This window comes from Triticum aestivum, chromosome 4A (genome assembly GCF_018294505.1).
Source record: "Triticum aestivum cultivar Chinese Spring chromosome 4A, IWGSC CS RefSeq v2.1, whole genome shotgun sequence".
Taxonomy (NCBI): domain Eukaryota; kingdom Viridiplantae; phylum Streptophyta; class Magnoliopsida; order Poales; family Poaceae; genus Triticum; species Triticum aestivum.
The window spans coordinates 212,668,358-212,682,874 of NC_057803.1; the positions used below are offsets into that span (position 1 = coordinate 212,668,358).

The 14,517-nt window shown below is 43.6% G+C and overlaps 1 protein-coding gene across 1 annotated transcript; it reads right to left on the reverse strand.

Moving 5' to 3' along the window:
- Window positions 1–2,906: 2,906 nt before the first annotated feature.
- On the reverse strand, window positions 2,907–13,982 carry LOC123085854 (sucrose synthase 4). The gene is made up of 15 exons (XM_044507569.1): window positions 13,759–13,982; window positions 13,534–13,660; window positions 13,288–13,439; window positions 12,725–12,917; window positions 12,508–12,626; window positions 11,597–11,813; window positions 11,395–11,490; window positions 5,821–5,994; window positions 5,343–5,459; window positions 5,104–5,270; window positions 4,636–4,860; window positions 4,108–4,429; window positions 3,760–4,004; window positions 3,524–3,662; window positions 2,907–3,143 (listed from the first exon to the last, which is right to left on the reverse strand). The coding sequence occupies exons 1-15, from the start codon at window positions 13,854–13,856 to the stop codon at window positions 3,105–3,107; spliced, it is 2,430 nt and encodes an 809-aa protein (XP_044363504.1). The 5' UTR covers window positions 13,857–13,982; the 3' UTR covers window positions 2,907–3,104.
- Window positions 13,983–14,517: the final 535 nt, after the last annotated feature.

Sequence of the window (14,517 nt, forward strand, 5' to 3'; positions counted from 1 at the left end):
CAAAGTGTTCCTCCGGTATTCGGGAGTTGCATAATCTCATAGTCATAAGAACATGTATAAGTCATGAAGAAAACAATAGCAGTAAACAAAAACGATCAAGTGCTAAGCTAATGGAATGGGTCAAGTCAATCACATCATTCTCCTAATAATGTGATCCCATTGATCAAATAACAACTCATGTCTATGGTTAGGAAACTTAACCATCTTTGATCAATGAGCTAGTCAAGTAGAGGCATAATAGTGACGTTGTGTTTGTCTATGTATTCACACATGTATTATGTTTCCGGTTAATACAATTCTAGCATGAATAATAAACATTTATCATGAAATAAGGAAATAAATAATAACTTTATTATTGCCTCTAGGGCACATTTCCTTCAGTCTCCCACTTGCACTAGAGTCAATAATCTAGATTACACAGTAATAATTCTAACACCCATGGAGCCTTGGTGCTGATCATGTTTTGCTCGTGGAAGAGCCTTGGTGCTGATCATGATTGCGGCAACAAATTTTCTGATATTCCGCAGCAATGCGCACGTCATTGTCTAGTTATTTGGAATATTTATTGGCTTCTTCAATATCGTATGGTCTTAAGAAACTGTTATTCGGAATAGGTGTTGGTTGAGGCCCGGGAATAGTCCAATCGTTATAATTCTTCATAATATTTTTCAATAATTCTTTGGCTTCTTCCAATGTCCTTTCCCTGGAAATATTTTCTGCACAAGTATCTAGGTATGTCCTAGACTCAGAGGTTAAAGCGTTGTAAAACATGTCAAGTAATTCATGTTCCTTGATAGGATAATTAGAGCTAGCCCTTTGAAGTTCACAAAAACCTAAGCTTGAGGAGAGTCTCTTCCTCAAGTTGAGTTAAGTCATAAATATCCTGTAAGGCAGCTTGTCGCATATGCATAGGGAAACATTTTTCAAAGAATAGATTAGTCGACATACATGGACTTCTAATACATCCAGGCCATAAGTTGTTGTACCAAGTTTTAGCATTACCTTTTAACGAGAAAGAAAACAACTTAAGTACATAATAATCCCAAGCTAAGTCTTCTTTAGTGAATATGGAAGCAATTGATTTAAGTTTCAAGAGATGGTCAACATTTCTTCATCCTTAGTTCCTTACTACCATGGAAAGCATCGAATTCAACCCGAATAATTATTTCAGGATCAATAGAGAAATCATAAGCATCATCTTTGATGTATATCAGAGAAGTACCAAATTCATCATCAGGAAAAATATAATTTAGAGTTTTTTCTTAAATAATCCAATCATACAATCTATCCCAACTTCAATATCATAAGCCATAAATTTTCTCTAGAGACCTCTAGATCATTGGAGTGCGTGTTGAGGTTTGTCTTTGGCGGATCTCGTGGGATTTGTTCGGTGTTTGTCTTCGATGGATCCATGTGGATCAGGTCTTCGTTTGTGAGTGGTCGCATGTTTACATGTTAGATCTTTCCGATCTACGCTTCTCTTAATCGAAGGCGGTTGTTGTTCTGATGTGTTGGTCCTTTAAGGTTTTAGCACGACGACTTTCTGACGGTCTATTACAACAAGGTTTGCCCGCCTCCAGTGAGAGAGGGGCGATGATGACGACGCGCCTTCGGTTCGCTCCAGTGCTTGGTAGTCATAGCTAGATGGTTACGGACCTGAATGTATTTTTTTTACTTCTGGTGTTCTTTGTACTATCTTGACAGTTGACAAATAGATGAAAAAAAATTCCAACAAGAAAATACAATAGGTGTGGTAGGTAGACAAAGAAAATATCTTTTAGTAGGTGTAATAGGTGGTATTTCAGGATTTTCAACATTCTCAAGTTTTAGATTTTAGCAATATGAGCATCTGAAAGATCTGGAGTATTTAACGAAAAACTACCACAATTCATGAAATCGTGCCCACAAACTACCACTTTACAAATTTATACCGAAAACTACCACTTTTTTACTAATTTTTCCCTAAAAACTACCATCTCTTTAAATCGACCGTCTCGTCCATTTTAAACGAGCTTAGGTCCACTTTACAAATGCAATCAGGTCCCTACAATTTTTTAAAGCGATCAGGTCCACTTTACAAAGGTCCAGCCGGCGAGCTCGTCAATGGCGGCGGCGGCAGCGGCAAGCAAAGGCATGCGGCAGCGGCGGGCGGAAGCAACGGCAAGCAGCGACGGTGGCAGAAGAGCAACAGCTGCGGACGGCAAGCTGGAGCGACAGCAAATAGCAGCAACAGCAAGCGGCGGTCGCACATAGACAGATAGCGTCGGCCGCCGCAGTGAGTGCGTGCGCTAGCCAACTAGTTCTGGCTGCGTCCCCGTCATGATAGCTAGCTCTGGCTGCGTCCCCCTCGTGAACTAGCAGCTCCGGCCGGCCGTGGTAAGCGCGTGAGCTAGCTAGTTCCGGCTGCGTCCGTCGTGAGCTAGCTAGTTCCGGCTAGCTGCGCTAATTAGGTTTAATTTTTGGCTAATTAGTCTTTAAGTTGATGTGGTAATTTTTAGTTAAAGATTAGAGAAAAAATGATAGTTTTTGACACAAATTTGTAAAGTGATGGTTTATGGACACAGTTTGATGAATTGTAGTAGTTTTTTGTTAAATACTCGAAAGATCTGCAAGTGAAACAATATTATCAAGCATAATGGAATCAACTATATGTGACATAACAGAGTGTGACATGTGTATGTGAATGTAGTTGTGGTGGTGGTGATGTCACAAGTTGATTTAAAACAGTAGTGAACCAAGAGTAACACTTACATAAGTTTGTACCTTTTCTTGTCTTAGATGGGATGATCTTTGGTTTAGTGTCCTCAGCATACAAGTAAAACTCCAAGTGAACTTACGAATAGGGCTATGCTCTTGAGCAACGGCGTCAAAAAATAGTAGAGCAGATTCCACATGAGATAGCAGGCTAGTGAATTCTGTCTTAGCAGAAGCTTTAAAAATACAAGCAACGTGGCAAAATACAATTTGCCAACAGTGTATCAATCACTCATGTACATAGCGAGCACACTCAAACCCCAGTTCAACACTCGCAATGTAAAGTAAAAAAGGCGAGTTCACCGATCGCTGGACAAATAAGTAGATGACTTTTATTGGAGACGGAACAGTTAATGCGCCTCATCTATTGCAAGCGGCACACTCTTCACCTGCATGAATAAAAGAGATGCCGATCAGAAGTGCATCTTTTTCAAACAAGTATGATTCTCTGTTCTCCCTCATCTCAAGACGAAAAAAGAACATCTCGAGAAGAGAAGAGAATAGAGAAGTGTGATTTCCACTATGCAAGTCAATTACTCCCTCCATTTCTAAATATAAACCCTTTTAGAGATTTCAATACAGACTACATACGGATGTATATAGACATATTTTAGAGTGTAGATTCACTCATTTTGTTCCGTATGTAGTCCATATTGAAATCTCTAAAAGGTCTTATATTTAGAAACGGTTATATTTCAAACACAATTCATCTAGAAACTGCTGTATTGCCGTGAGCAACTAGCGCCGAGGTTGAGTGGCTACTGCGTACCAGCTCACGGAGCTTCAATATGTAGAACATCTCAAGATAACGCCTAGTCTCCCGCCTTTCAAGCTTCGAAACGTACTTCCAAAAGCCATAAACTCCAGCCAGTGTCATCAACCTCTCGGAGTAAATCTTCCATGTATACCTAGAAACCAAGGAGAAAACAAATATCACACAGGCAACATATGAAAAAACACCAGGTAGGCAGGCACCTGCCCAAAACAGGATTGGCTGGTACTAACTTCTCGTAAATGCGCTGGAGGCCTCTGTCAGATATCTTAACCCAATGATTGGGGTCCTGTTTGCATTTTTCAAAGAAGTCAGCCATCAACGTGGCAGCCTGATCAGGATGGTAAGGATCAATGTGGAAACCAGAGATCCCGTGCTCTATAATCTCGGCAGGCCCTCCATGGAGTGTTGCAAAAGTAGGGAGTCCGCAGGTCATGGCTTCCACAACAGTGAGACCAAATGCTTCATACAAAGCTGGCTGTTGCAAAGATCAATTAATATAGTCAGTATGTAAAGCTACTTCGTTAGCACCCACAAAACTTTTGCCTCTAGAACCACAAGTTACAACTTTACAACCATACCTGCACAAAGGCACCATGAGTATCAGCAATGTAGCGATACAGCTCACCGTTGCGAGCCCTGTTCGTCTGGGCAGAGATCCAGCGGAACTGCCCAAACAAGTTATATGTCTTAATAAGTTCATGCATCTTCTCTATCTCTGCGATCTCTTCTCTATCCTTTGATTTCTTGACATTGTTGTAGCCAGCGACCACAACAAGGTTTACCAGCGACCTTAGCTTAGCATTTTTACTATAAGCTTCCACTAGTCCTGTCATGTTTTTAACACGGTCAAGTCTTGCCATGGAGAAGAGAATTGGTTTTGATCGGTCATCCAGATGTCCACTGCAAAGAACAGTAATTATCATCAGAAAGACGCACGTGTCAACACTATTTGCAGGACCATACTACTAATATCACTAAAATTGTGCGGAAAGACATCATTCCATCATTGATGGTAATGGTAACTGAAATCTACAAGAAGTGCAACCGTATAATCACTTGAAATACTATTGTGAACGACATCCAACAAGATGACAGGGAGTTCTCACATGTGTACATCGTTTTGCTCTGGGTCATAAATCAAGCTCTCAATTGAACCATGAAGGGCAGTGAGCCGCTTGTCCTTTTCAGTGAATGGAAAATATATAGACATGTCTGCTCCAGGAGATACTATGTTGAACTTTGGATCAAAAACATCAATCCCATGGACAACGCGGTACAGGCCAGGAAGAGTAAAAGCAGTATGGCTCTCGTACTGTCCAACTGTGTTTTTGCTGCATACCATGGAAATGTAAGAATTAAGTACAAGTGTCTTGTCAATAATACTGATGTACGATCGAAACCAATGCAAGATACTCGAAATGCAACAAGTCTAGATGTTACCCTGGTATTAAATAATTAATGAAACTGCATATAGTTTTCATGCATACTGATACTACATGTGAGCAGATTAGTTAACCAAGATCAAACGACAGAGAAAACAAATGGTCTGGCCAACAAGGCAGAATAGAAGAAACCTTCCAGCGATTTCTTGGTACGTGCTGGTGATTATGAAATCAGCATTGTTCATAGCGATTATATCAGCAGTAAACTGACAAGAGAAATGATACTTCTCATCGAATTTCTTCCAGTATATGTCTGAATCTGGATATTTGGTCTTTTCCAGTGCATGAGCAATATTGCACTGCAAAGAATATTCTGACATGATCAGTAAAGAAAAAGTTTAAAACCTCGACTATAATTTAATAAGTCATACCTGAGTAATTCCCATCTTATAAGATAGCAATGATGCCACAAGATTTCCATCACTGTAGTTTCCAATTATGAAATCTGGGGTACCCTGTAATTCTGCAGCAATTTCACCAGCTGCATCCTGCATAAAAGAAACATTATATTGCCACCATTTTGCAACAAATAAAAATACCCAATTGTACAATAATAGCAAGTGTCAGATGAGACTGAACACAAATTCATACTCAGAGGAAGTGTTCATGTAGAAATTATAACGAGGAAATTTTTCCTTAAAAGTTGTGTTCCTTTCTACATAAGTAACTCTGCACCTTACCGTAGTTGTCTCATGTCCAATAATATATGGCATCATTCCAAACCATACACGTTTCATGATATATATCGTACAGATGCGATGCCTTCCTCGTGGGACTCTTTCAGGAAATAAGATAACAGTTGGCCATCTCAGGAATCGCTACAAGGGGAGAAGCATCACTGCTACTTACCTCAGCAAATTTCTCCAGATAGGGCCACACGTCAAATCTTGAAATCCATTTCCTGAGTACTCCATTTTCATTTCTAAAGGGAACACGCAATATGAAAGTGTGCTGTGTACCACTTATTCTCTCAAGCCGCTGATTACATGATGTCCCTTTTGAATCTGGTATTAGTCGAGTAACCTAAACCACATAACAGAAACAAATGATTAGCAGTGCTTCTCTGTCTGCAAGAGTCAGTAGAAAGTACTTCCAAACTATACCAATCTATATACCACATAACAGAAACACATGCTGATTTCTATCAAACGCTCTGAGAGGTAATTAACAGTGATCCGATGGCTTTATTCGCTGATTTTCGACAGTGGACACTGCCTCTGTTTCAGCTGGATCATTACCCTCTTGCCAAAGAAACAAGATGAAGTACAAATTCAGTAACGTCACCCTATTTTCCTCTTAAATGCCAGTTTAAAATATTCACCAAAATGGACACTAATGGCTTCATTGTCATAGTTCATAATGAAATACGACCAACCCACACGACGATCCTGCCATGATGGTTCGGAAAGGGGTTGAAGGTGGATTTTGGGAAGGCATATCATAGTCAAATGGCCTTTTCTTGAACAGACCTTCCGCATGAAGGATTCCACACCTGAGTGGCGCGGATGAATTGCTCAGTTCATTCACGGTGGGAATGTTGGTATTGAAGTCAATGGCAACATTAACCATTAGCCCCAGAGCAGAAAGGGTATGAGGCAAGGTGATCTCCCTTTTCTTTCCAAATGAATTTATGCTTAGTCTAAAATTGGCTATGTCTCCGATTTTTTTAATACTGCCGTTGATATCTTGCCATCCTCATAGCACCGGCTAAGGAGGACGGTCAGGTTGGCGGCCTCATCTGAAACTTCGTAGATAGTGGGGTGTCCATGTTTGGGTATATGGACCATACTACCGGCGACGGAGCTATGTACGACGCTGGGGGCTGTGGGCCCCCTAGCCTTGGACCAAAGTGTGAAGAAAATTTTGAGGGGAGGGCTCAGATGAGATTTTTTTTAGCATTTTGCACCCCCACAAATTTTCTACCTAGCTCTGGCTATCTTCATGGAACATGATATGAAAAAAAGGATAAATATGAAAGTCAGTGAACTCGTGAACTTTCTTTTTTTTGCTTTGGTCAAGCCAAAGAAGTCAAGGATCAATATAAACAATTGTTTGGTTGTGAAGCAGGGTCCTTCTTCCAATATCTTGGCATACCCATCCATTATCGGAAGCTCTTGAATAAGGAATGGAAGTGAGTTTAGGATCGATTAGCAAAATAACAGTTGTTGGGAAGGCAAGCTTCTATCCTACAGTTGTTGGAAGTGAGTTCAGGATCGATTGGCAAAATAACAGTTGTTGGAAAGGTAGCACCACAAGCACGGATGCGCCAGACGCATTCCCCACCGGAGGCTCCCCCAGCTGCCGCCACCACCAGATCCGTCGCCGTCGTCGGAGGAAGTCGTACAACGGCAGACGGCGGCAGAGGGGCGCTCTCCCTTCCTCCATCCTCCCTGCCTGATATCCCATCCCCATGGCTTCTCCGCTCCCTCGTCGCCACGTCTCTCCTCGAGGTGGCCTTAGCGACGGCGGCGGACGCTTTGTGTCATGGCCTCGGGCCTCTGGCCAACTCGATCCTGAAGCCCATCCTCGGGGTCATCTGCTGGTGAGGGTTGGGGCTTGAGGTTGCTCCCTCTTGCGCCAGTGACTGGCTGAAGTCGGTCGAGCTTGGCCTAAGGTGGTCGGAGGGGCGGCTGCGATGCCATGGCCACTGTGGTCACGCAGGGCTGTGGAAGCCATGCCACGGACTGACAACGTACAGCTGGGTGTGCGAGGATCCACAAGTTCTGCGCCAGAGGCCGTGATCCCATAATCTACAGGTTTGTGGGCGGCAGCCATCTGCCTCCCCATAAAAGCAAATACAATAGGGTGACATAAGGAGACTATAAGAAATAAAATAATATATCTTTACTTAGTTGGAAGAGAGAGAAGAGAAGCGGGTTCTTGATTAGTAACCAGCTGCAACATAGGACCCAAGACACTTTGTGAAGATGTAAGATGAACCAACTATTAATAATCTAGTATATATTTAAAACTTACTATTGTACGTGCCGGCTAAGAGGTTGGTTGTAGATGACATGGCAACTTCTTATAGCCTTTATAGCCGACCATTGGCTGTATCATTCCCGGTACTTTTCTCTTACTGTCCGGACCCGGAGATCTCTATCTTTGAGTTCTCGGAAAATAACTGGGACCTGGACCTTCATAGGTCTCTATCTCCTGCAGAGTTGGATGATTGGCAGCGTCTCGTTGCCTGCTTCCCCTTGCTCTCGGAGGGAGAGGACTCGGTGGCCTGACCCCATTCTGCCTTTGGTCGTTTCTCAGTTAAATCTCTGTACGCTAAATTGAGTTCGGGCTCACTTATCTCCAAGTTTAAGCGCATCTGGCGTGCCCGTGTCCCCCCTAAGATTAAAATCTTTTATGTGGCAAACGTTTCGTCGAAAGCTTCCAGCGGCTGACCAAATCTGTAAGAGAAACGGTCCTGGTTCGGACAGATGTGCGTTGTGTGGTGAGCTCGAGAATACGGAGCACATTTTCTTCCGGTGCCCCTTGGCTAATTTCGTTTGGTGTTGCATCCGATCCTGGCTCCATGTCTCTTGGAATCCATCATCCTTTGCTGATCTTAGGGCCCTGTCCAATGGCGGCCTATCTGGGAGCTCTAAACAGGTTTTTTGGGTGGGGTTTGCGGCGATTTGTTGGTCGTTGTGGACCACTAGAAACAAGTTTACGATCGAGCACTCCTTCCCGGCTAAACCTACTCCTTCCCGGCTAAACCTGCTGACTGCTTATTTAAAACTGGCATATTTTTGCAGCAGTGGAGATCATTGACTAGGGATGCTGATCATGAGGCTTTCGACATTATGACGTCCAAGATTCGGGCTACTGCTTCCTCCCTGGCGCGCAGACAACCAGGAGGTTGATGGATCCTGGCGGTTCCTCCTTCTGTTCATCTACTATTTGGCTTGCGTGCCATGTTTGGCTTGGGTGCCATGTACCAGACTTTCTTTACTTTTCATTTGTCATGTGACTGGTTGTGTGCTTGCTTGGTTTGCTGGTTGTGCTACTCTGCCTGGTGGCTTTATTTATAAAGTCAGGCGTATGCCTTTTATCTAAAAAAATTAACCATGCTCTAAGGCGGTCCTCCGCTAGGACTCCTAGGACACACGGATGGCACCATGGTTCTGCTGGCGTGGACGACGTAGCAAAAGCTGGTGTGTGGTGGTGTTTGATGCAGATTTGCCATGACCTGCCACTTGTAAGAACGGTCAGCCAAAGCGTCGTGAATTAAGATTTTGGCTTTGTCATTGACCTTCCTCCCGCCTCTGCTGGGATCATGGAAAGTGGAGGCAACAAACACATTATGACTTCGATGATGGTGAAAACCCTAGGTGCAATCCTAGTACGGTGTACCTGATGATGATGGTGTTTTTGCGTCGTACCTTGCTGAATGCATTGCTTGGAGCAGGGGCGGAGCCAGGCTAGCACCAAGCTCCGGGCCTGCTTCAATACTACGGTGATTAACAGTGATCAACAGTGTAAAAACGCGACAATAAACAAAGGAGTAAATCCTCATGCCCCTGCCCCCCCGCGCGCCCCCGGCCTGGGTCTTGTATCCCACACTCGCTTGGAGTTTGCTTGGATTTGACTTTAGGGTGAAAACTCACACTCTTGCCATCGGTGGCTAGATCCGTCAACAATGGGCGACGGCGGCGCTTATGCATCATTTCCTTTTGGGAGGCGCTGCTATTGGAGAACCTTTATTGTATTTCTTGTGTTGTCATGAGATGGTTGGTACCAATGGTGATTGCCGTATTGCGTCGATCGCTCCAGGTTTTTTTCCCTCCGCATACTCATAGCTTGACTTTGCTATTTGTAGGCATGATACTTTGTGTGTGTGCGTGCGCGCGCGCATGTTGGTTCTCATGCAAAGACCGGGCGTGTCATTGTGTTTTGTATCCCCTTGGTGCTACATTATGAGTCAACAAAAACACCCTTTTTACACAGAAAAAGTAGAGTATTATTGTAGACCAATACCAAGGGGTTGGTGGTAGAGGACCAAGGGAAAAAGAAGTAAGTGCTTGCTAAACAAATGGTTCTTCAAATTATAAAATGTTGATGGGGTGTGGCAAGAGTTACTACACAACAAATACATGTACTCCAAAACGCTTTCGCAACATGTCATGAACCTACAGGCTCTTTTTTCTTGAAAGGCCATAAGAGGGTCAAAGAGTTCCTCAACATGGGTGTTTCCATAGTTGGTGGTGCCTGCTTTCGCAAGATGCCATGAACCTACGGGCTCTTTTTTCTTGAAAGGCCATATGAGGGCCAAAGAGTTCCTCAACATGGGTGTTTCCATAGTTGGTAGTGGCACCACCGTACCAACACGTGGTTTTGGGAAGTCTCTTGACTACAGGATAGCCCTCTCAGTGAGAAATATCCAATAATGTAAAATTTTGTTCAAAGAAAACATCTTTCAGTTGCCGATGTCATGGCCTTAGTGCCGGTAAATGTTTGTTTTGGGTGGACAGTAACTGGTGGCATTCATGGCCCCATCTAGTTCAGCGTTTAATGTTCATCAATTTAACGATGGAGTCAAATGTTCTCCGAAAGAAGATACATGCCTCCTAGTCTTTTGGGGCCAAATCTATGTGCCGATATGGTAAATGAGAAACATCACTTGTAGAAAAATTATATGGAAACTCATTGTTCCCCTGAAAATCAAGATACTGTCTTGGTATGCATGCAGAGGTGTCATTTTAACAAAGGACAACCTAGTAAAATGCAATTGGAATGGCATCACGAATTATTGTTATTGTGTTAAGGGTCTCACAATTCAGCACTTATTATTCCTCAAATGCTGTTCTGCATGACTTCTGTGGATGACGGTGTTTCTGGCTTTTAATCACCCCCGCCTACTAGTATTCCTGAACATGTCTGGGAGTTGGTTATGTGAGGCTATTAGACAACTTAAAGCACACATTCAGTTAAAGTGTGTGTTTTATGTTTGGCAATATGGAATTTTCGTATTTGTTTTTAACAAAAGAAACAAGTTTCTGATTTCCTTCAGGTTATTCATATGGCTACTCATTGGATCCGTACGTGGTGCTCACTTCAGCATGTGGAAACGCAGACTTCTCTGGAGTCTGGGTGCAGCCACTTAAAGATGTAAAACAAGTTATGTTCAACCAGTTTAGATGACGGTCTAGCGATAGGATGCATAAGCCTGGCATGTAAACTCTATTGCAGTTGCTCTGGTCTTTAAAGAAAATTGTTGTGCTTTTTGTATGATTGATACTTTGCAATAACATGGTTGCATGCATCAATCGATGCAAAGGCCCCAGGGCTCCCTCTTTTATTGAAAAAGGTTACCATATACAAGAGCATGTCATAATATAATGAGACAACACAATAAAGCAACCGGAGAATGTACCCAATGAAAATGATTTGTAATGGACAACAAAAATGAGAAAAGAAAATTGAACTTACAATGATAATTTTAGGGGTAACATCAAGGCCTTGTTTCTTTAACCTAAGAACCATTTCATCCTCCAAAGCACGAACTTGGTCCAATATATAAACAATCTGAGTACAGCAAAGAAAGGAAAAGGTGATGTATCAAAGGGATGAGGAAATAGCACATTAAAGCCGGGACGAGCTATATATCGATGGCCATGCCATTGTTTGGTACCTGCCCTCCAGTATCTGGCATGCCCAGCACATTAGCTTGACCGAAGTATCCATGAGGTGAAACTATCACAACATTAAAGATCATTGGGATCCTCCCCAAGAATGTCTCTAGTGTAGATGGATCTGGTGCTTGAAGAATATCCAGAAGGAGATGTATCATCTCTAAGACATGTTCAGTTGTATCACCCCAACCTTTCTCCAAGCCCCATTCTTGAAATCTGAAGGTTAAGGAAAAAACATCGCGTGTTAAAGCTACATTATTCTTGCCTGATGTGATTTATTCAAAAGCTGCACTTCGTAAATCACGAAATAATCTCAGACATACACTATGCAGCAATTACCAGTGACTAGTAAATTTACGGATGCAAGACCTAGTCAAAGGCATTTCAACAAGACTAACATACTTTCTTTACCACAAGAGCTATTAAATGTCTGTATGTAAGACTTAAGCAGCTGGAATTCAACTTGAGCTTATATGTTCTAACAAAAGGTTAGAGAGGGCATCTCTTAGAAATGCTCGAAGCCTCAAAGAGTCAAACCCCAGAACTGAATTTGGTGACATAGGACTAGCTGTAACAAAATTCGTGGTTTGTAGTCTCCCCCGCATATTTGTGCATATACTGTGGCTAGACAAAAAATAATCAGCAATGTGTACCGTCAGCGACAGGGTGACTACCGCCTACCCAAACGGTCAGATTGGTTTTAACTTTTCGTGAAGTGTTCATTTTTTGCTAAATTTTCTGACAAGGGTCAGATTTGTCGATTTGCACTCTTAGAAATGCTCAGTCTCCAACAGTCAAACATCAGTCGTGCTTCTCCGAACAAAAAATAAACTACAAAACTGAAATGCAACTATCGAGTTTATGCAAAAAAAAAATACTGAGGCAGCACAATGTGATAGGGTAAACTAACTGATTGGAAAATTGTGAATATGGTGTTTCAGATGGGAGCTTCGACAGGTGCTCCTCAGCTTTGGTCAGGACAGACTGAAGCCTTCCCACGCTCTGTACCCTGTCATTTAGCATCATCACCTGCAGAACACACATGCAAAGCTTCCCAAATTAACAACAAACATACACATGAATCACAAGTTTCTCGCAAAGATATCCTCGGCGGTAGCAAAACTCACATGCCCCTTGTGCCGGTGCTCGCGAAGGAAATCAAGCAGGGGCTCCAGGCAATCCCTGTTGCGGAACAAAATCGAGGACAGGTGCCTGTTGAGAAACTGCACGCCATTTCCAATCGACGATGACCGACTCGGACGTGGGATTAAGGCAGTGAATGGCTCAAAGTCAAGCTCCAGCACGTAGGGGTCTTTGTGCCTGCCAGGTCATGAGGTTAAGATTATGGTGGTAGAAACTGAAACAATGCTACTTGTGACAGTTTAGCTGCTTTTAGTTTTAGTTTTAATATCATCACTCTGCAAGAGTCGAACCACGGCTCCAACAGTCCAGCACAGAGCCATACTTATTCTGAAAGCTACTACTAAGTTGTCAATCTCTTAATGAACTCAGCCGTGCACAGATAGCTAAGCAAAGTAGCAAACGATGAACAATTCAAGCCATGGTTCCGTGATGGCGGCCTCTCAAAGCCCAACATTAACCTCTGGCTAAAAATTGACCATAGCAGAGGCAAAAGGAGCAGACGCTGGAGCTGAGATAGCAGGAAGGAACAGGGGGGCGCAACACATACTGGCCGTCGACGAGCTCCTCCTTGAAGCGGAGATACTCCGACACGCTGAGCTGCTCGACGTTGAGCTCGTGCACGTTGACGCGGACGTACTCCCAAACCCCCGGCCGCGGCCGCACCGCGATGGCCACGAACGGCGGCAGCACGATCGCCTCCTGCTCGAAAAATACGCGCACACGAGAGACATAAAAAAAATTCAGGGACACGCGCGCGCACGAAACAGCCGGTGTTGCGATGTGACGGGCTCACCTGGGAGGAGCGCAGGACGTCGAGGAAGGGGCCCTCGGCGAAGGCGCTGCCGCCGGAGACCTGGACCTCGTCGAGCGTGTCGAGGATGCGGTGCGGCTGCAGGATCCCCTTCCCCTTGCTCACGTACCTACGGTACGGCCACCAAACCGACCGAAGCAGGGGCAAAAAATCGTCAGCGAGGCATACGAGCGAACAATTGGGCGGGGTGGCTGATCGGCGACTCACTTGGAGAGGAGGGCGACGAGCTCGTTGCGGTGGGCGTGGAGGGTGTCCTCCACGCGTTCGCGGATGCTCGGGGTGCGGTCAAGCTTCGAGGCGGCCATGGCTGGCTGCTCTGCTGCTGACTCGTGTCACTGTGCTCCCGTCCCGCGATGTTGCGAGCGCTGGTGAGGAAGGCGAAAGCCGAGTTGCCCAACTTTATAAGATGAGATGCAGCGCCTTGCTGACGCGTGGTGGAGAGCGTTGGACAGTTGGCGAAAATGATTGTACAATGTACTAAGTACTTACTACGTAGAACATTTTTATGATGTATTCGTATATGGCGATTTCTTTCATTTTAGTCTCTTAAGTATGTCTGAATGTGTCGACTCAGTCTTTCGAAGATACTGTTATGATGTGCGTCATTTATACTATATTAAAAAAATATGGTTAGGTTGTTAGATAGTTATTGGTGCAATCCTAAAAAAAATGTATTGATGCCTTAATGCTTTGATGTCTAAATAAAATTTGTTTAAAGTCAAACTACAAAAGTATATGAGGCAATGTTTTCATCTACTGCGATGTGTTTACGGTGACTTGATTGCTATTTGGAGTTTCTTTTTTCTTTTAATGATTTTATTCATGGCTGCATTTAAACAATGAACACTTACGTGACGTCTGGAATGAACTACCAGTAGTAGTTCGTGCATGTCGCTGCACGGGCAGAGGGTGGCCTTAGACTAGCCACACTGAGAGTAACTTCAGCAATAATTTTAAATTCAACTT